Source organism: Gnatocerus cornutus, chromosome 9, assembly GCF_029298725.1.
Source record: "Gnatocerus cornutus isolate USDA-ARS CGAHR chromosome 9, icGnaCorn1.1, whole genome shotgun sequence".
Classification (NCBI taxonomy): Eukaryota; Metazoa; Arthropoda; class Insecta; order Coleoptera; family Tenebrionidae; genus Gnatocerus; species Gnatocerus cornutus.
In genome coordinates, this window is record NC_142241.1 from 6,721,201 (window position 1) to 6,743,575 (window position 22,375).

General features: G+C 37.6%; 4 protein-coding genes across 6 annotated transcripts; 1 reads left to right on the forward strand and 3 right to left on the reverse strand.

Annotated features, from left to right (window-relative positions):
- Nucleotides 1–426: 426 nt before the first annotated feature.
- On the reverse strand, nt 427–14,633 carry numb (NUMB endocytic adaptor protein). Of its 2 annotated transcripts, none has more exons than XM_088045547.1 (3): nt 14,404–14,633; nt 1,755–1,988; nt 427–1,705 (listed from the first exon to the last, which is right to left on the reverse strand). In XM_088045547.1, the coding sequence occupies exons 2-3, from the start codon at nt 1,959–1,961 to the stop codon at nt 518–520; spliced, it is 1,395 nt and encodes a 464-aa protein (XP_087901673.1). In that variant the 5' UTR covers nt 1,962–1,988; nt 14,404–14,633; the 3' UTR covers nt 427–517. The 2 variants fall into 2 exon arrangements, with proteins under 2 accessions (XP_087901673.1, XP_087901672.1); XM_088045546.1 differs by lacking the exon at nt 14,404–14,633 and adding an exon at nt 6,711–7,006.
- A 1,736-nt stretch (nt 14,634–16,369) lies between these two features.
- LOC148168252 (cilia- and flagella-associated protein 161-like) lies at nt 16,370–17,278 on the forward strand. Its single transcript, XM_088046189.1, has one exon. The coding sequence runs from the start codon at nt 16,370–16,372 to the stop codon at nt 17,276–17,278; it is 909 nt and encodes a 302-aa protein (XP_087902315.1).
- An 8-nt stretch (nt 17,279–17,286) lies between these two features.
- On the reverse strand, nt 17,287–20,481 carry scat (VPS54 subunit of GARP complex scat). 2 transcript variants are annotated; one of them, XM_088045855.1, is made up of 4 exons: nt 20,450–20,481; nt 19,151–20,393; nt 17,648–18,714; nt 17,287–17,602 (listed from the first exon to the last, which is right to left on the reverse strand). In XM_088045855.1, exons 2-4 carry the CDS (start codon nt 20,331–20,333, stop codon nt 17,393–17,395), a joined length of 2,460 nt encoding a protein of 819 aa, XP_087901981.1. In that variant the 5' UTR covers nt 20,334–20,393; nt 20,450–20,481; the 3' UTR covers nt 17,287–17,392. The 2 variants fall into 2 exon arrangements, with proteins under 2 accessions (XP_087901981.1, XP_087901980.1); XM_088045854.1 differs by having other exon boundaries at nt 19,151–20,481.
- A 74-nt stretch (nt 20,482–20,555) lies between these two features.
- On the reverse strand, nt 20,556–22,272 carry LOC148168254 (CD63 antigen-like). Its single transcript, XM_088045453.1, has 5 exons — nt 21,929–22,272; nt 21,483–21,671; nt 21,253–21,435; nt 20,749–21,168; nt 20,556–20,701 (listed from the first exon to the last, which is right to left on the reverse strand). The coding sequence occupies exons 1-5, from the start codon at nt 21,992–21,994 to the stop codon at nt 20,636–20,638; spliced, it is 924 nt and encodes a 307-aa protein (XP_087901579.1). The 5' UTR covers nt 21,995–22,272; the 3' UTR covers nt 20,556–20,635.
- Nucleotides 22,273–22,375: the final 103 nt, after the last annotated feature.

Consider the following 22,375-nt stretch of genomic DNA (forward strand, 5'->3'; position numbering starts at 1 on the left):
CTAAACCCACTATTGCATTGACTTGATCAAAATTAACGATAGTGGAATGTATCATCAACGTTTGTTAATTTTTCTCAGCCTTGTTAATGATATAGTTATCATAAATTAGTCTAGTGTAGCGGTTAATCATGGAAAGACTATATTAAGTACTCTTAGAAATACTCGTGTGCATAAACTTTAACTGGCAGGTGAGTTTACACAGTTTTTGACATTTTTAAAGCGCTTCTAAAAGTTTATACAAGAAACTATAAAAATTCGTTAATCAAAAACAAACTGAGCATCGTTTGTTAAGTCGTTTCCATATTGTACATCTAGATCAGATCTTTACACTTTTACATCTCCTTTTAACACTATTTACAAATTGCACAGTCAGTCCTGGCAACATTGACAACAACAGACTTAAACGCTGCAAAGCAGCTTAAACAACTGATTGGAATGAATTGGCCAAACTTGCATTTGTACCAATTTTAGAGGACTATCAACAATAACAATAAATAAGATAGCGTGTGGAAGAGAACTATAGTTGGATTTGAAACGCTTGCGGGCTGGTAGTTGACGACAAAAATGGGTTTGTTGGGTTGTTGCTTGTAGCTGCCATATCTGCCCATTCGGCATCGAACGGGTCCGCGTTCCTAGAGAACGCCCCAGACGAATCTAAAGACATTGCTCGCGAATGAACCAAAGGAGGCGCCCTCCTGGGAGTGCTACCATCGAGCTTCCCAGGAGTTGGCGATGTGGAATTGACAATTCGTCCCAACCACTGATCCGGTTTCGGCAAGTTGCTGGCATTGGAACTACTACTGTTGTTCGTGTTCGCACGACTTGGTGAACGATTCAAATTAGAACTAAAACTCATATTGACAGGAGTAATAGTGGATGAAGTCACCGGCGCCGGTGTGGATGTAATCGACTGATTAAACGTGTTGTTGATGGTCGTCACGTTGAGATTCAACGTGTTTTGATTGACAGAACTCTGATTGTTGAAATTGAAGTCGTCGGAGCCGCTGTGAGTTAATTGACTCAAACCTTGAGATAGTTGTTGACAGAGAGCAGTAACGGAATCACCGGGTGATATCTCTGGAATTGGAGAAACTTGCGGTTTCGTGTTCGTTGGAGATGTTGGCGATTTGTACGCGTTAAGTCGCGCTGTGTTGCTGGGAAGTTCGTTAACACGTAACGACATTTGTCGCTTGAAAGGGGAGTTTTGACCTAAAGTGCTGAAACCGCGGCAGCTGCCTTGTCTTTGTAACATGCTGGGAGTGGCATGGGGGCGTTCGATGGCGAAAGGATTCACTGGAGGCGGTTTTGGAGGCGCCACATCCACAGCTCTTTCAGTCAAACCAGCCTGTCTAAACGAACCAGTCCGTGTAAAAGTCGAGTTCTTCGCATCGAACATCATTGTTACTCCACACTCTTTATCTCTGCGCTGTTTTCTTTCTAAACACACAGCAAAAGCACAACCTACGGCGTGAGAGAGGCGCTCTCCTGATTCACGAAGAGCGAGGAAACCATGGCACATCCATCTTCTCGTTGTGCCATCCCTGCAGATATAACTGAACCCTCTGTCGTGGTTTCGGTCCGGTGCACAGAACGACACCTTTTCTATAGTTTGGTCTACGATTAAATCTTTGGTGTCGTCTTCAACTACCCGAAGACCGTCGCCACTCACGTGTAAAACAGCACGAACAGGTCTCCGCCGAGAGCCCTAAAAGACAACCATTACTCAAGAAGTGACAAAGAATGGGGGAACTTACCCGTAAAACTTTAAGGGCCTCCTCACAAACTTGCATTCCCCTAGATTCGAAAACTTCAACACAGCCTAAATATTTTACGGAGAATGTACAAGTTCCTGACCGAACTGCCGACTCGTCGGCCTGCCATTGGTGAGGTTTTGAACTTTCAGGAACACGATCCTTTCGTCGACGAAAGGAATCCCTGAAGGATCTTCGTAGTCTGTCCATCTTGCGAGGGGAGCGCAAACTTCGCCTCTGGAAAGAAAAATGAAATTAGAAAAGTCGAGATTGATTAGATAAGTTATAAGATTCGTCATTACTTTTTCAACCTTGAGGGGGGACGATAAGATATGAACCTGTCGCGAATTTTGATGAACGTGATATGCAGTAAGATAATCGCTGTTCCAACACGTCAATGAATTAAAAAATTAAGATAATTAAGCGCTGTTGAAACTTTTACAAGCTTTCAAAGCGCTCTTTTACAAATATTATTTTACCCATTATTTAAATTCTCTCTCCAAAGCGAAAATATTACGGCGATATTGGCAATTTATTGCGACCATAGATCAACACGTCATTGATTGAAGCCTGGAAATATCGCCGTCGAAGAGATAAACCTGTCGCCCCTCGCTGTTTACTTTGTAAAAATGTATTGTATACGATCGCAGGAAATCGGAAAAATAAGAATATTAGTAATCAAACAGCGGAAGCAGTGACATGTGGCCACCGCATGAATTATTGAACTATGAAAATGCGAAAAATGTATGTGAACTACCAGATCTAAACATGTAAATTGTTCGAAGACAGCTCCAACTTTTCAAAGCGACTCTAAACTCCATTTATAGGAATGAGGAGTTATGTATCTCATTTGAACTTGATCGCTCCTACAAATCTCAAGTTTCGTCGTCTCTAATCCTGAATTAAACTGTTCCCAGCGGCCCTTGAGCTTTCAAAGGATTAAATGCAGATTTCAGATCGATATTTGCAATGCAAACTTCGGAGATAACGCATTTTGTAAAATTTATCACACCTACAAATATCAAATTGGTATCAATTAACCAGATGGATGAGCGTGGCGGCGCTATTTATGACTACAGCGGTGATAAGACAAGCTTTGTGCACACAAAAGTGGAGATTTGCCAAGAAAAAAATAGCGTTTATGATGAGCAACGCGTGGCGGATTACTTGGGAATAAAAACATTGTTTTGTCTACTTAGCAGAAAATAGACAAGGATAAATCAGTTAAAGCGGATCTGCATTATACAGAACGGATATTCAGTCTTGTTATTAAACGTCGATTCTGTTGATAAAAACCGATTCTGACCTGATTTAACGCGACAAAACAACCACTGAATCTATTTCCTCAACAAATTGAGCAACACGTGGTGCACCAAATAGAATTATTAATTATTCAAGAGAAAAAGCGGTGCCATTCCAAGGCCATAATTACGTCACAACCCGTTATAATTGATATGCATAACACTATTACTAGGCGAGAAATCACTGCGCTGGACAATCCTTGAAAAAATGGAATTCTTCATGTGGTAATTTCACCCCGACGAGGCTAAAAACCGGTAAATTAATCGAATGCATGAGCGATTTTTTACAATGGTGTCCTCAAGGCTTCAGTGTCTTAAATCTAAAGGTGGCATCAGGAAATTGTATACCCTTTCGATACTCGACAAAAATAAGCCACTTCCTGAAACTTATGAATCAGCAGCGAACAAAAGCGTTGCATATGCAAGAGGATTTCATGAATCACGAAATTGGAAAAAAAAACAGTTTAATTCGAGCGGATTATCTCAGGGCAATACTGCAATCTTCACCACATGTCAGAACCGGAAGCCACTGGGTCAAAGTCAATCGTTACGTAAGCAACACGAATAGATAACGAGATGGTCTCACAAAAATTTAATACCACACACCACAAAAGAATTGAAATAAAATGACGGCCTCCAACCGGTGAATTTTTGTAGCTGAGGTCAACACCCTCAACTTTGTACAAAAGTAAAATTAACCGGTGAAGTTTTATCGTTCAAATTAAGTTCATGGCGTTTTTTTACAATCCAAACGAGCTCCAATTTAAAGGTACTAGAGAACTTTAAATTGTGGCGTCTTTCAAAAATAAACACAACTTCTATGCTGGAATAAAATAAGAACGCATTGTCTGGGTGTATCTCGTCACCTTGAAATTCTTGCAGAATTGTTAATTACCTCTGGAGACTCGTTTCATTCATTTGTTAATAGGCACGTGAATTCATAAATTGCAAAACTTCTCAAAGTTGTAATAACATTTAATCTCAAGAGGAGAAATGCTTCTGCGATTAATAAACGAAAGAAATTGAATTATCAGAGTTATCACAATTCCCTAATTTTAATCCCCCACTAAACCATATGGCGGTAGTTCAAAGAAAACACGAGAAAATAAATGTCCATCAGGATAGCTCTCAAAGAAATTGCTGTCAGTTGTAATCATATCATAAAACGGCTTTGTATCGCGCAAGAAAAATAAACCTCATTGTTGCCCACCGATTTATTTTCATCGCCATTTACGATCGATTGGTTTCGTTTTTCTTGTGACTAAAATAAAGAAATTCTGACACTTGGAACCTCCAGCGCCGTTAGGAAGGAACTAAATAAATTATTGATTTCCATGGACAAAGGAGGTCTGTAAGTTTGGGATAAGATCATTGAGGAAATGTTGGGGACAAGAGCTCTTCAAAGAATGCTTTTGGTTTGATTGGGTACATGTGCGTCGTAATCTAAAGAGGACAAAAATTTGTTATATGTCAAAGGCAAAGCAGCGGTTTTTGTCAAAGCTCTTCTGAGTGTAACAAATCAATAGAACCTTAATATAGCTTTTAATATCTCTATTTTGTGGCTTGTTTTTCTACAAGAAGCTATCGATGTATTAAAAACACGAATTATCATTATTAAAAGAGTTTCGCTGTAAGAACCGTCCAAGGTCTACCACCTAATAAAATCCCGTTATTAAATCATTAGTTATATGACAGGTACTTAGATATGAAAAATTTACCTTCATAGCAAAACTTTCCCAGACGTCATAACAATGACGCTGATAAAACTAAAGCGTCTATTTACTTTCTAAAGACGAGCAACCAGTGGATCTGCGGGCTCAGGATTACCCAAACAATGGAACGGGATTTTGAAGACAAAAGTGGCGAATTTTGCACATCTGCCGTTAATTGTATCAATTTACAAGAAAAAGAAGAGAAAGCCTTCAAGAACACCCTAAGAAGCAAAAAACATGAACACGCCAAGTTCTACTGAGACGTTCAAACCGGTTAATTATTTTCTTTTTTGTTAATTCAGGGCAATTGCGCGAGGATACAGAGTGTTCAGCAACACATCCAAACTACGAAGAGCAGATGTTTGAGCCCCCAAATGGTGCTTCAAGGTCTTCAAAAAAACTGAAATAATTTGGTAACGCTACTAAATATAGATAAGTGGAAATTCAATTTTATTGAGGAACCTGCGGATGTCTTCAATAATTTAAAAGATCAATTTGTTTCAATAAAATATAAATGCATGCCTTTACCCGCAGGTTCAGGAGGGCGGTTATAGCGACATAAAGTGGAAAGCAGCTGTCACCTATTTACATAAAAGAAATATTGAAGCAACGTAAAAAAGGTTGTGGAAGCTATCAATTTTATTCTGGGCGCTGTAGTGCAATTTCTAGGGACATTTTAGCTCTTGGTTTTCTTTTATATGTAAAACGATAAATGCTAGTAGATATTTATTTTTTAAACGTGTAAATGTTAAATGTTTATAACGTTTATTTTGCGGCTGAGAAATAATAAATAAATAGTTACTTGCAAAATAAATAGTAGGTACATATTTTTCTTTAGAGCAATTGAAATAAGACAATTTAATGAAGAAGAATTTCTCATGGCAAGATAATTTGGATTACAGCACTTTAGAAAAGAAATTCAAAGGCAATGTTGTAGAACAAAGAAGTGAGTCATTCGCAGTATGACGATTTATCGATAACAAATTAATTATACACCCAATCCCATTTAATTTAAAAAGCAAACTTTGATAAACTGGTTAATTGTACTAAAACATGAAGAAAGAGGTGTTTATCTGTGAAGGTAGGTATAGTAGAAAAATGTAAATGTCGTCTACTTGACGCCCTCTGGGTGTTTTTCCAAATTCCCCAGAGAAAATTAAGTCGCGCTAAAATTTCTCATTAAACACAAGCAAAAATATGACTCAAATTCAATACTAGTATAAATACAAATGTTTCCACCCCAAGTTTCACCCCCATTGCATATGAATCTTTTATGAGTGAAAAATGATGTCACTGTTTAGTCCCACCTGCAAGCGTTATCGGTAAGTGTTCCACATTTTACGTATTATGTAACTCTGAAATAATTTATCAATGTTCCGGACCCAAAACAGTTAAAGTACATACACGAGATAATAGAGATAATAGAATAAAACAAATTTTGTATAGAATGAAAGGGATGGAAAAGATAACTCAAAAAAGAAAGGACAAAAATGCAGCTACATTTTACAAACCAAGATAAGCCGACCGGAGGATTCTTTGAAAAGCAATTTCTGTTCAAAACAATACAATCTGAGCTTTTTCTCCCAGGTACAACTTCTGGTTGTTACCTGGCCATGAAAACAGGCTCTTCTCGTGAGTAAAACAGCGTTCGATAGGAAAAATTAATTATAGGTAGACTTGGACGTCAGTGCATAAATTACAATGTTTATATAATTTCTGATAATGTTGCAATTTCCAATGAAATTCTGCTGTACTGTGTCAATACACAAGTGTTTAGTCAACAATTTATCGCTTACTACACATTTTATTCAGTTTTCTTGAAACAGAGGGAAATTCGCAAAATGACTAATCTGAGTGATGACTCGTTTCGTAAGGTGATTGAAATATAATTTAGTGAGTCATTGCCGCTGACATTACTCAAATATTTACCCCCTTTCTCCACATACCGTGTTATGATCTCCAAATTTTCCCACATGATTCCTTTCCAGGGGTTGATGATTCGACGGATGATTACCCATTTTACAAAATTCGACTAAACCAACGCACCACGAAAATTACAACCGAAGAGCAGATGCGGTCCGATACACAGATGCTTAGGGTAAAGTTAGACCAGTCCGTTAACGAACATAAAAATCGTCATTGTAGAACAGGAAGAGGTTGGCCGGTTATAGAACCAGAAGAATGCAGTTGCACCTATGTTCACGTGCTTGATAACAAACTTCACAAAGACACGATCGAAGACTTTCTTCATCGAAACATCTTCACGAACACTGGACGGCCTTGAACACGTGGCCCGAGACACAAATATTTGATCGTGAACACTTTTTTGGAAACACTTGCGTTGGTTGGCGAATTAATCACAGATTTAGAGCACTTTCCGGTGACTTCAATGCGAGGTAACGAACGGTCAAGCGCTTTGTTGGAAGCTCGGAGTTTTTTTAACGGAGACGAGGAATTTATTGTTCGAAATAGAGGCTTTCGTTGAGTTTTCGATTGGAATTTATTTGGAAAAAACACGACGAAAAAGACGGTTAAATGTGACCGGACGCGACGCGATACGACTAGTGCGAAGACTTGCTTTGCTTACACACGCCTATGACGGTTAAAATCATGGATGGTATCCCCACATACTTCTACTAACCGTCCTGCAAATGTCAGGACAGGTAAACGTACTGTTTGCACCACAATTTTGACCAGTTCTGACAATGGCTGTAACGTCTGAGCGACAAGCAACGTTCCGGTTAACAATTTGAAAAAAAATCATCTTTTTTTCAAAGTAAGTAGTCTAAATTTAGTTGGAATAAACAGACATTATCTATAAAATCTCACCGCAACGACCTCGGATAGAATTACCGATTGATAATAAAAAACCCATCAAGATTTAGCATGATTTTCTAATTTATCAAACCTCCCGAAAACGCCTCTTCTGTGTTTACATTTAACCACGGTGAAGTGTAAGCTAAATAACGGATTTGGTGTAAACATCGGAAATTAAATTGGCAGGATGTAATTTAGCATTCTTTGACTTTACAACCTTCGTCTGGTTTATCCTTCCAATTTATCAACACTTCGCGTTATCAAACGAAAAGTCGGCAGATCCAAGAATTGGCTTCAAATCAATTTGTTCAGTTTAATTGGAGCTTAGGGCTAAAGTTTAGCAATGGGGCTAATTTCCGTTTAAATTATTAAGTTTTATTGGATTAGGCTAAATGTGAGACATGAGGGTATATAAAGGGTTTCATCAATTATTATTATTGCTAGGGGAACGGAGTTCATCAAATTTAAGCTATCACTATCTAGACCTTATTTATTTGGTTAGCTATTACCCGGAATTCGATCCATCGAGAAGCGTTCATATCAGCATGCTCAAATATGTATTAATTAATGAGAGAAATTTGAAACTGAACTGAACTAGAATATCTACTTCAAAATCCTACAAATGTGACGCAAATAAGAGAAAATCGTCGCCACATTTTGATCCACTAAAATAAAACTACTAAACGAGAAAAATTGTGTATTCATTAGGTCAAACACTCCATCAATCTTCTACGTAATAATAAGAGAATTGCTTAAGAAGCTAGACGTGTCGATACGTAGTGTGTGAAAGAATGAACCAAATAAAACCGAGAAGGATTTTTATGTCATAACTCTCTTCCACGACAAAGAAAATACGGCGCTTTTATCGACAGGTTACGATTTTTTTTATTTCAATTGAAATCACACAACTACGTTGTGTTCTTTTACACAAATAAATCGTCAAATATAGAAAACTTTAGCAAAGAATGTAGGAAAATTGGACTTCGCTCGACTTGCCTTTCTGGAAATTCCAAACATAAAAACGTTGTGCCAGGACAATTTACAAGTTCAAGTGGAACTTGCGTAAAATATTATGTAACGGCAATAAAGCTCCAGATAACAAGCACAAACATCTTTCTTGAGGACGAACTCCAATGTCTTTATTAAACATGTTCCAAACTGAACAAAATTAAATGAAATCGCTAATTTAAAATAAACGAACGTATGTTCTCCTGGAAACTGTATTGAAATGCAGGACTCTTTTAAAGGATAATAGAAAAATCCAATTCGGAGCAGCTACGTGCATTGAATGTCTGTGCAAAAGTCCATTAAATTGAAGTGTCCCGTCTGTTCTTTTAACGTTTTGTTTTTCACAAAAATAAGTCCAAACCTTCTTCAACGTCCTTTAAATAATAAAAGAGATTTCCCTCCAATCAATAACTGTTTAAAATAGCGCTCTGTATCCATCAATGCAATGATAAGGTTTTACTCCCACTTGCATAATAAATATTGATAGCAACACATTGATTGTAAAACCCATTGAGAGTCTTGCGTGGCTTCCTTCTATATTAAATTTCAAATGTGAACACATGTCAAGGCATGACATTTGCTTACACTTTTCACAGGATTGGTATTCCGGGTCGATACATTTTCTTAAATTCCATTAGAAAAGGGCTGCTGCGCCGGATACCAATCAAGAAATTCGCAGACGCTGACTCAAGTAAAATTCTGCAGCACATCTGCAATCATGTTTTAGCCGCATCTAATACTCGAAGGATATGTGGTAACAGAGAACAATCGCTGGGAAACAAATTAAAATGCAGAAATCAGCATCGAGAATTTGAATTTTATTCACGCAAGTAATGTAGAAATAATTTCAAAGCGCACTTACTTACGTCTAGTTACATACATGAACGTTTAAAAGTGGATATTAATACATTTTTCCCACGCGAATATCCGGCGAGGGAAAAAATTCTTGTGGTGTTAAATTGTTAATTTAGTGACGCAAATGCGCGGGGTGATTTCAATAACTCAATTTATGTTATGTTTATTTATTTCAAATTACGGTTCACGAATGATCATAAATTGTTCATCAATTACCATAACAATAAAGGTGACGTCAATTTTGATAAATTGTGGCCTGTAGAAAAAACGCAGAGTTATGTTTCCGAGATAAGTCAAATAAACAGAGCGAAAATAGACTCCGGTTTGCGCCAAAGACTTGCAGCCATATTATCGAAAGATAACACTTCAAGAAAGACAAGTTTTTATAGTTATCAATCATCTTCAGCACTCACTTTTCATTATAAAATTCTAATATCCCGTATATCGACCTCGAAGTGTTTCACAGCTCAAACTTTCTTGTGCTTGTTCAATGCAATTTGTAACACATTGAAAAGGATTCAATTAGAGTTCATTGTGGTTCTGGTAGTTTAATTAAACAATGAAGTTCGTTCCAATGAAGCCTAATAAAGAATTAAGATAATTTTATTTGAAAATCGAAGGAAGGAAAATCAATTCAAACAATCTATTTTTTATCGTCCCATCTTTCCCTCAACTGGGCCATAGAATGAAAAATCTCACGCCTCAACTGCGTTTTTGAAGGCCCCAGTTCCCCTAATTCTCATACATATTATGTATTAGTTGACAGGTTCCTTTACTTTTCACTTCATCAAATTTTCAGACTGAGATTGATAGTCTTATCTGTTTCCCATCGACTCCAAGCCAAATGTATGTTTTATTCAAATTGAGATTCTCCTAATTTTCTTGGTCTATCGCCAGTCTGCATAATTCAATTGTAAATTAAATAAAATCTAATTAGTACTTTGACTCGATTAGCTAGCTTAATCTGTGCTAGACATGAATTAAACTCGATTAAAACTAAAAAAAGTTATAACTAAATTGGAACGAAACAATCGAGTAATACGCAATACCAACTTTGAAAAAAAGAGAAAGCGTCTGTTCTACAATAATTTAATTTTATTTCTTTGAAAACTGAGATTTGATCGCTGACGAGTTATGTACACAAAGACCCACTTCGTTAGATCATCAACTCAAATATCTTTCGCACTTTGGCATCACCACAATAATTAACCATTTTGCAAAAATTCCCATTTTCCATATACGTACGCTTAGATCCTTTTATCACGATTGGAAACAAACAAGACTTCAAACCCGATGAATGAATAAATTAAAAGTACAGACTGTAGTAAACAACATTATATCACTTATCATTAATTCTCTACAGAAATAGTTGCGTAGTACTTTAGTAAACAATGTAAAAAAAATAAATTAATTTTAGAGTCACTGATTTGATCGCAATTATGAATTACACTGAATGGCCTTGCCTCAAATGTATTAGCCATATTAGTCGGATCGCATTCCATAAGTCACAGCACAGCTTTGACCGAATTTTTCTCTACAAGGTTGGTGGAGACACACTTTTCCTGGACAAACCTCATTATTTATCTATCTGAATAAATATTGATAGAGAAGATTAGATGACTTTCAACAGTTGAAATCGTGGTGATTTTATAATTGTGGAATAATTTTATTGTAAAATCTCCTTGAAATACCAAAACTGGTTTACAAGTCGTGTTCTCACGATAACGATAAACAATTTGGGTGATTCTTGAAAGAAGCCCCAAAGAGGGGTCAAAATTTCTTCGCTTCATGCTCGATTCATTCCAAATCAAAAATTAGTTTTTACAGTCTAGACACGAATAATAAGTCCCTTAATAACCTTATCTGCGCAGATTTGATTGCTGATGATTACTGAGGCCATAATGTGGGAAGCAATTTGACCATAACTCACAATTAAGCGGGCGTAATTATCTAATTTAGACCACTGAACGATTTTGATGGTTTTTATTTTAGCGGAAACATCATCGTTTTAGTCGTGTTTACTCAAATACCTTATCCATTGTTCTTCCTGTCGGTTAATTTGGTATTATGTAGATGATGGGAATGGGTGCAAAAGTATGGGGAACACTCAGTTGGAATATCCCACGGTCTTTACCCCGTCTAACGGACAACAATACCTGTCGTGAGGGGGGGCACTGTATCCGTATGTTGGCGCCGAAGTCATATAGAATCTCCCTATATCGTATCCCAGACTAGGAAACCACACAAATGGTATATTGTAATTACGTGAAAATTATTGACAAGGGACACTTTTTTTGCACAGATACTCACAGTTCCCACAGGAATTCACGATCCCGACACCTACACTAACTAATTTTGAGTGGTAATTTAATTACGGAACAAATGTAAACACGCTTTTCCTTATGTTTACGCTTTCTAATCTTGACTCACCAAAATATTGCAGTATGTGAGATTTTAATAATTCGGGGGCCTAATCGCTCCGTTGCCTTCATTATTTTTCAAGGGGAGGTTTTAATGTGACAGGTAAACAAAGATATCGATTGGGTAATGTACATTTTCATTGAGATTTTATGCAATCTGGGAACTGAACAGCTCGTAAAACTTTGCTAACTACTTTAAAAATAAACACATTATTCTTCAACACTACCATTAATTTTAACGCGAAAACGGGAATCTATATATTTTATGTATAATAAAAAATGAAACATGTATGTAGCTGTGGAGTAAAACAAACAATTTATACATAATAGACAGACTTCAGTTTTTGCACTACGCGGTAAAAATAACACCAAAAACTCAAATATTTTAACAAGGGCCATAAATCGTCCTAAAATTCCCACAAATACATATGTATGAATAAGTTACCTTTGTTAAAGCAGCTCATCTGTTTTTATTTTCCTTTGAAAAAAACATGTTTATGCATTATACTCAAACCAGACACTGAAAGGTTGACGGCTTTTGTAATAATTATATTGTACAAGCTTGAATATGGCAATCCAATTGTAACAACATAATAAGAGTTACAGTTTGCTCAAATTTGTTTGCCGAGTTTTACTGAGCGTTCACCTGTTCTTACTCAGTTTTCGAGCCTAGAAATCACTAAATGCTTATCGTGTAGTAATTAAGAGCAACGGAATTTTTTATGACGAGTGATAAACAAAAATCAACCTCATTGTAGTATCAATACATTATCGACAATGAATTACCTTACTAGGTCAAGTTTGTCTTTATTTCGGCTAAATTAGGAACTTGACATAGATATTTTTAGGTTTGGGGTGTTTCGATTGATTGTCTTTCAGTAATTATCGGATTTATTTTATCGCGACTAAAATAGAGAAACTCCCATCAAAGAAAGTTTTATAATAAAGTCAACAGTTATGACTATAGCAATCAAAAATTACAATCAGCTGTGGTACACAAAGTAAAAGATAATCATGCTGTAGTTTTTTTGAATAGAAACAAGAATTTTAAGAAGATATTAAAAGCTTTGAATGGTCTTCAAAATTTAATTGTTTTTTTAGATTATTCCTAATGGTAGAACTGACCTTCGCGAGGAGTTCTATGCTTGATTATAAAGCCAATACATTCGTGAGCAAAAATTCTGAACCCTGACCTGATGGACCAGAACTAGCTTCAGAAGACTTCAGAATTAGAAGTCAATGACTGTCTTGTCTCTAATACGAATTAAATTAAATGACGATCAAGATTAATAATATTATAAACAATTCAAATTTTTATAGTTCAACAGTTTTATAATTCAACATTTTATAGTAATAAAATCAAAGTTTCTAAAAATTACAGTTTGCTTTGAATTAAACGTCAAACAAACGAAAGAGTTAAGCTAAAAAACGTCAAGAACTTGGTTCTTTTAATTTTACCATACCAAAAATCAACCGCGCGAAATTTGAAACTGCGTGTTCTGAACCAAGGAACTTGACTGATAGTTCCGCATTCAGAAAGGCGTAAAATTAACTGAACTGCAAACTTGCGACTTGCAAACTGAGCATTTCACAACTTTGAGAATACATGCATCCAGTATGTTAATTTGATTAGATACTTGTTGAAGACTGGCGAATTTACCAATAATTTCTCCGTGTTTGCTCAATGAGGCATATTCTTGTTAGAAGATGAAACATCACGAAAAAATGTCTTTGATCTTATCAAAGTCGGATCGTAACGCATACTCAAACCTCCACTTAAGCAACGATAGTGAAATTTAATTAAGTAATAATCATCGCGTACCACTTTACTACTTAATTTGACCCAACTGTTACGCAAATTTTAATTATGACGGTGAAAACTGTATGCAAATTACCGTTTTCACCGGGACAGAGTCATATTGTTTACTTTTACGATCTTTTTTTTTAAATCCGGGAGGTCTTCACCTCCTGCAACTGTAACATTTACCGGGAGGTGTTTTCACGTCACAAATGTCATCGTGACGTTACGAAAACCACGTGGGGTCTGGAAGAAGAGGGAAACACCCCTTTAAACAACCATATGTGCGACAAGGATAGAAACAGATCAATAACACGGACATCGAAACAGGCTGAAAGCGACCTGCCCAAATCAAATTTATTCTAATAAGAATGAAAATGTTAAAAAAATTACGTGTTCTCAGATGTCTATCATAATCACAGCAGTTGGGCTCAATAAATGTATAACAGTTTAATGGAGGCAAATTTACTCTTTCAATTGTCGGCTTGATGAGTTTGTTCCACAACAAGCTAATGAAACCACTTTAAGAATTATTAAATGTCACAGAGATGATTGCGTCGTGCAAGGTAAAAGCTGTGATTGTTTAAAAATTCTATCTCAGCCGGCCTTGCTCTGATAATTGCAGGTAGAACGCCTGCTGGGATATGAATGACAATATCGTAAAAAAAAGAATATCGCACATGTTTAGTGAGGGAAATACCTCATACGTGGATAAATTAACACCTCAGCGTTTCTACTCACCTAAATTTCGTAATTGATCATTTGTGTGACGATTTGTGCAGATGGCAAAACATGGTTTAAATGTCACAATCACTTTAACAAATACATTGCAATATCACTAGGAACGTGTCAATTATTATTATCGCAGGTATTTTACCTGTGTTTTATCTTTATTCGGCGGCTCAGTCAACTAAATACACTTGCGATTCTGTCTGAACTAGATACACAAGATAAATTCTGAACCATTTTCGGAGGCTTTTGCCTTCACACCACTCGAACTGAAATGGAGCGGTTGCGGATTTCGCGGCCTAGATAAGAAAATTACTGTGCGACGTGGAGGACAGTTCAGAGTGATATCGGTTTCAATGACCGCACGTAGATTTCAGAATATTTCCTTCTTTGTCGTACGCGTTTGTGGAATTCAGATTTACACGACAAAGAGGGAATTGATAAGAACGAGGAAAATCTATTTGTGGGACATCTGGCGAGGGAAAGCTTCACTTTTTACAGTTATCTAAACCACAATATAACCAGTAATGTCACGGGCCCATAATTTGCGATACCAGTCCTTATGCGCGAGGGCCCGCCTCAACGGTTTTTTCTCGGCGCTAAATTTAAAATGGCCCACCTCTCAGCTAGCGTGACACGGTTGCCGGCCTGACGGCCCGCCTCAACCGTTTTATCTCAGCGCTTATATGACGTGTAGTTTAAAATAGCCTGCAATAACATTTCTCATCGACGGAAGCATTAATATAGTTTGGGGACTGAAATACCGTGTTTATGACTTAACTGGGGTACTCACTGCACAAAGAGGCGAAACCACCACCGTTGAAGATTCCTTTATCTTGTGGTTTCGCCTCTTTGTGCAGTGAGTACCCCAATTAAGTCATAAACACGGTATTTCAGTCCCCGAACCATACAATGTTATCAGGCGTCTACATTTTATACCTTTTTTTTAAATTTTGAATTAGATATGCAGTTTCCTTATTGTTATCAGAAATACACATGTGTGCTATTATATTTTAGTATTATATTACATACTCCCTATACTCCAATTGCCTGTAAGTTATTATTGATTTAATTGAAACTATATTTTCCCTTTATAATCAATTTATAAAAGTTCCTTTATGAATAAAAAGCTTTCCTGTAAACACTGCTGTATAAAACTTTACAAATTTGTTTACTTTTTTAAAACCTTTAAATTTTGAATTAACAGCTGATTAGCGCGAACATCGTTTTCGATTTACCACTACCACAATATAACCTCCAAATGTCTCGAAATTTTGTATTGACAGCTTGGCTCGGTCATCGCGACAAATATCACTAACTTTTCCACTAGATTGTGCCAAGCAGTTCCAAGCGTTTGTCAAGGACTAGCCCGCCTCACTCAACGCTATTGGTCAGAATCTGGTACTCAAGGCCGTCTAATGCTTTCTTATGGAAGTTAAAAATCCGTGACATTACTGGTTATATTGTGTCTAAACTGGGAGAGTGTTACAAATTACTCAGACCAAGCAGCAAACATCCGAGGAAAAATATTTGGCCACAAAATCGTCCCTTTTTAACTTATAAAATAAGCATTTTTAGTTCTAGATTTGGGCTTCTGTATAGTTAGTTGCCTACTAGGAAAAATATAACAAATTTTCAACAAAGATGTAGCTTTCTGTATAAAAGACAGACTTGCGTTTACCGGATTGCGATATTTGCGCTAGATCCGGAAATATACGACCCCGGAAACTACTGAGACTGGCAAAGTTGGGCCGTTTCGGCATTCCAACTGTAAATATTGTAATAAAATGAGACCCAAATAAAAAATCTTCGAGGCAATTTTTCCAAATCCAGCCTGAAGTGTTGTCCATGAAATGCTCAAAACGATTGCATTTTCTATTTAGTTCTAAACTTGACACTTTTAATAATTTAATTTGGCATTATTCTTCTGTCTGACGTAAAAAACCTTTCTCGCCAATAGTCCGAAAACAGACCAAAAATGTGCGAAGACTACTCCAAAAGTTCCAACCCCAAAAAAGAAAAAGAACAGCTCTCCGAACTGTACCAAAATCGAATCATCTACTCTCTTCCCGTGCGCGCTGGCTACTGGTCCAACGAGCTCGCCCTCAGAGAACAACTCGAGTTCTCCTACATTTACAAGAAGGAGCACTGTCAACTCCTCATTCAAAAAACCCAGAAAATGTTCAGAAACCTTCTTCGCCCCACAGTTTTAGAACCCGAGTCAACCCATGTATATTACTACAGAAATTTCCAAATAATGTCCTATGGCATGACTTTGACAACACCTTGTAGTAAAACTGTCCAACCATTGTACCTTTCGGCTGTGATTACTGAAAAAGAAATTGACGCAACTCAGCACTTAACTCATGGATGTGTTTTGACAGCGTCACCGACCAAAAATCCTTGTGTTCGTAACACTTTTGTTTTTGCCGGTTGTGATTCGGGGAAAACAGGAAAAGTGTTTTATGGTGAAGATGTTTACATTCAGATTGTTGAAAGTGGAGGTCCGCCTTTGTATCTACAATGTGAGAATTGGACGATGGATACGTTTGGTCAACATTTAAGTCTGCGTTTAAGTCGGAATCCGGATATTTATTGTAGATTCAAACTTTTACATTGGCAACCTCAATTGCGGGATGAAACCAAAGGAACTATCGTTTTGTACAAAGCGCATGTTATTATACAACATACAGCTTCTGGGCAAAATCTAGCGACGGAATTCCACAAGTGGATTCCAACACTTTTCGGTAGCGAATGCTCGATTTCTTGTCACACATTCCGAGATACGCACAGAATGGAAACTAGCGAAAATATATGGAAGATTATGGGAAGCGAACAGGTGGATATACACCAAGCGCAGTTAGCCGCCAAAGAGCCGAATAAATGAACTAAAGGTTTTAATGTGTCTTTTAATGAAAAACAACAACAAAATCCATACATTCGATTAATCATACATACTTTATACAAGCGTAATAAATAATGTACATAATTTCGCTACCAATTACCTCATCCAAATATCGTCCATGGCTTTATCTGACAAATACTTCTCAGGCAATACCTTCAAAGTTTTCATCGTTTCGAGGTAAAATATTAACTCGGTGGTGACAACTCCGTGTTGAGGCCCCCCGTTATTTTGAATGTTCATCTTTAAAAGTTGTTCTCGGAGACGTGTTTTGAAGTTTTTGTGGATTATCTCGTAGATGTCAGTCACCTAAAAAAAAAAAGTTAGTTGGAAACTTTTTTATGGGACTTTTACTTGTTCTTCAGGTAATACTGAACTGACGGCTTCATGCAACTTCGTTAGATGTCTCGAAACATTTCTAAACGCTTTGGAGGGAACTGGAGGCTTAGCATCCCACTCATTCAACTGATCACTTAACAACGAGCTCATGATGGACAGAACTTTGGTCTCTAATTGTTGAATGTGGTGGCCAATATCTCTCTCAACAGCATCAAATCCTCCTAACGGATCACTAGTTAACGTATTGAAATGAGCTCGAATATGAGGGATCATCCACAAAACCATCTGCAGGGATCTCGACGTTAACGCCAAATTCGTAGTCGTTATCGTCTTTAATCCTGCTGTTTTCAACGCACCCGCACCTAACACTAATTGACAACTTCTTGAATTAAACGTTCTCAAAAGCTCCGTTAAATTCCTGCCCACAATGGGCGCTAACCACTGCAAATTATGCGCACAAACACAGTACTCGCAAACAAGCTGGATTAAAATCAAAACTGTGCCCACAGTCGTATACTCCTGCGCCCCAATTTTCAAAAACGGCGCTGGTTTTCTGAACTTCTCCTCGCCCTTTTCTTCAGATGGCGAATTCGGCAGCGATCTGATATCACCCAAAGCTAATTTATCGACTAGGATTTGAATTTCTTGAGGCACTTCAGCGATTTTCCACCTTTCCGCGTCGAGCAACATCGTCAATTTATTTTTTCGTTGACTGTGGAACTTATTAACGTAATTCCCAGCTTGGATTTTAAAGGCGGCTCTTAAAGCGGCGCTTTGACGACCGCAGATCTTTTCACAGAGTTCGGTGAAGTTGTCGACAATGGTGGATAATTCAGTGACCTGAGACGCCGTAATGGATTGTTTATCGGATTGAGTGCTGACTAACGAGGCTAATCTTTCATGGCAATAATCACAGACCGAGATAAGCAAGTCTTTGAGTTTTATTTCGACGCGGTTGTGGTCTTCGAGAGACAGGAAATTTTCGGAGTCGCGAAGAGACGAGGTTACTTTGAGGCCGGCGCTTGTGTCTGCTGTTTCTTTTATCACGTTGTGGACAGCTTTTACCCTCTGAACCAGTTTACCTAAAACAAAAAAGCCATGCGTAAGTGGGACGCCCTGTATACACACCCAATTATTGCGTCAATTAAATTATACGATGTATACGTTTCAATATAACAATTTAGAGTTTATAATGGTATAAATTTTATAATCTCGTTCGTAAATGCTTTAAAAGTATAAAACAATTTTTGATTGTATGTAATGGTAATACGCCTTATCAGTTGCCAGCAATACAAAAACCGCAGACCACTTTTTACAGCAGTTGCGATAAAACCCAGTTAATCATTTTGTCACAAAACCCATTACTTTTGAGGCCAAGTTTGCAGCGATTTGATTCATTATACTTTTTGTACTGTGATGTAACACGTACAAAAACGCAATTGCATGACTTAATATTTGAGCAAAGATTAATACAAATTCCGTCTCATTGAAACAGTTTAGATAAGCATTATGTCTCACCAAGAGCATGACTAGCAAGAGTGAGGACTGTCAACCAATGGGCGGCGTCCATCGTTGGGGCAACTTCCCCAGACCCCGTGAGACAATGTTCCATGTCGTCTTCAACATCAGCAAGTTGTTCAATCAATAGTTGTTTCAGTAAAGTCTGAGCTGCGGTAACAGCCTCTTGTTTGTAAGTTTCTAAAAATTGCAAGTGGTTTTGCCTTAGTAAACCAGCAACCAAACTGACGAGTCTTTCTTGTTCTAAGACTCCACCCTCGGCATCCAATGGTCGGTGCAAATCAGCAGCTGCATATCGCTCGAATTCCGTACTTAGCATCTTATCAATTAATTTAGACATTTCTTTGAGTTGTGAGGGTAAATGTCTTAAGCTTGTTACTCCCGCTAGTTCTTTTGATAACACTTCTTGGGTGCTGGAAATTAGTTCTAAAGCTGCGACGTAGTCTGAGGAACTTAAAAGTAGCTGAAGCGTGGGTTGAGTTTGAAGAACTGTAGACATGAGTTTTAGTTTGTCTACTAATTTAACGTGATTGCTTTTTGATCTTGCCAATCCAATGAGCTTTAGAGAGTCCTTAGCCAAAGTCTTGTCCACCGTTTGTACTTTAGAACGTGATGTCTTCACTTCATTATACGCCACTCCCATTTGCTCCATGATAGTATCATGGGAAGTCATAGCGTGAAAAAAAGCATCAGATTTCTGAGACACCTGTTTTGCTATCTGTACCTCAACAATGTCAAGGTAATGACTCAACTCCTCTTGCAACACATGGTCGTCACTTCGATCAGCCCCATGGAACACTTGCGAGAAAACGCACGGATCATTCAGAGGAAAGCTCTGCCTAAGAAAAATTTCAGGGATACTCTCCACACTCACTTCCCCATTCACCAGCTCCGCTTTAGTTCGAGTTTTTACATGATTCGCTTCTAATTTACTCTGAGAGAGCCGTATGTGTCGCTTATGTCGTTTCCCAATCTTTCGAATGTACGTTTCAAAGTGAGCATACGTGATTTCGGGTAAGAACGGGCTCTTCTCGATGTGGTTCTTGTCCACGAAGGTATCGCCCCATGTTTTGACGAAAAAATTTGATTGTTTGCCACGATTTGGGTCGTTTAGAACAGCCGGGAGGTTTTGAGCAGCGGAATACACTGACCACTGCTCAGCAGCTGGCGTCATGTCACTCATATAATTTGAGACGTACTACCTCGCCTTGTATTTATTCATTCTCGGGGGCATAATGTTTCACTAGAAAACACAATCAGGTGATAAGAACACTAATGTGACAACTCATGTCAACTTACGAACGAGCTGTCAACTTGAGTTGTCAAAACGCAGAGTCGCCAACGACGAGGCGAGTTCCCCTAAACTAGTACGCGCAGCGGCGGGAGATTTAAAATGGGCGATAAGAATCGTAAAATAACTTTATTAACTTAACAGTAGTAAATAAAACACGTTCATTTAGTATAACATCAACAAAATACTTTCTATTACGTACTGTAGAAACCATGTTTCAGTTGCTTTGTTAAATGGCATGCGAAGATTATTCCAAAGAGCTAAAAAAGATAATGTGAGCTCGAACGATTTAATTTTATTTTGGTACCTGTATGAACGCTATTGCAATTCCAACTCCTCCAATCGTTACTGCATGTGCTTTTAAATAGTTACCAAATGCGTCAATGCAACCTTCGTCGTAAACGGTTGCTGTGGTGCTGTTCACTCTGCAGACCATCATTCCTGTGGTGCCAGGTTTGCTTTGGCAGCAGGATGCTGGTAAGTTTAGTTTGTCATCTGGATCAGCGGCCTCTCGAACCTGTCTTTTACTCTTATTGCCACCGTTTTCCTCAGTGCTAGTATCAGGTTTTGTTGTTGTTGTTGTTGTTGTTGTAACTGTAGTTGTAGTTTCTACAGAAGTGGTAGGAGTTGTAGGTGTAGAGTTGTTTGGAGTAGTTTCTGGTGTGGTGGTAACAGTTGGTAAAACTGCATACCAATCCTCGGCCGACTTGGCCCCACAACAATGAAACTGAAATTTTTTTAGCGGTTAAAAATTTGACTCCTTTTCATAACTTATGTAAAATAGCAAAATAAAGTTAACAATTTCTCTTACTGTTGTCTGCACTTTATCCCACATGTAAGTCGTCGTCGTAACATTATCAGGAATCGGCTTATAATTTTTCATGCTTTCCGTTAATTCGTTGGACAAGAAATTCCGAGTATCATCTCGCAACACGTAGCCGGCAATTCCCGCCGAGAATTCCAGAATAAAAATCAAGGACAACAGTATCGAAAACTGAAAAAAACAATAAAATTCACAGCCAATTTAATGGGAATACTTACAATGAATATCATAAACCAACTTTCTTTAATTGCTCCGCAACAGCCGAAGAACGAGATGAAGAAGATCAAAGAACCCGTGGCTATTAATAAATTGGGTAAGTTAAAGTAACGTCCGTCTAGGAAAAAGTTGTACTCGGTGAAATATGTCTTCACTGAAACTCCAACTGCTATCATAACAATACCCGTAATCTAAAAAAAAATTATTGCTTAACAAAGGTAAAATATGTAAAAACAGCAACACGCTTATCTAGTGTTATTGAGTTCGCGCGGCTAGAATTTTCCAAAACTTGCAAATTCTGCGTTTTAATCCACCTAGGATAATCGACTGCTTATCTTACTAACAAAACTCTCATTATCGTTATCTCTTCCAGCAGGTGTTATTGCACAATACCGCGCACAGAATTTCGCCAATTCCGGAAAATCTCGCGTTTTCCATTTTCACTTACCACGAAAAGCAGGTTGAAGACAAAAAGGACATATTTAATCACTCGATTACTCCAGTTGAGATTCATTTTTGGTTATTTTACGAACACGTGACGAGTATGAACTTTCTATCGGCTTATTCACTTTCCAACTGGTTTATTTCTGGTGCTAACACGCGCTACAACGAATGAATTGGTTGGAAGGTGCCTCAATAAAATTGTTTCGGATCAACTGATAACATTATCAAGTCAACACAACACAAAACGTAGACGTGGCCATGGTTATCTTTTCACCTGCTGATACGCGAGCATATTGTTGAACTGGGACAGATTCTACTTCGCCCACTTTCGAATCCACAAAATGCGTCCCGTTGTATCAACATTTTGCCGAGGAATTGTTAATTGTTGGTTATTGGCGGCCTTGAATTTTTACGGTGCACTGGTTGTAAACAATTCCGGATAGGAAATAAC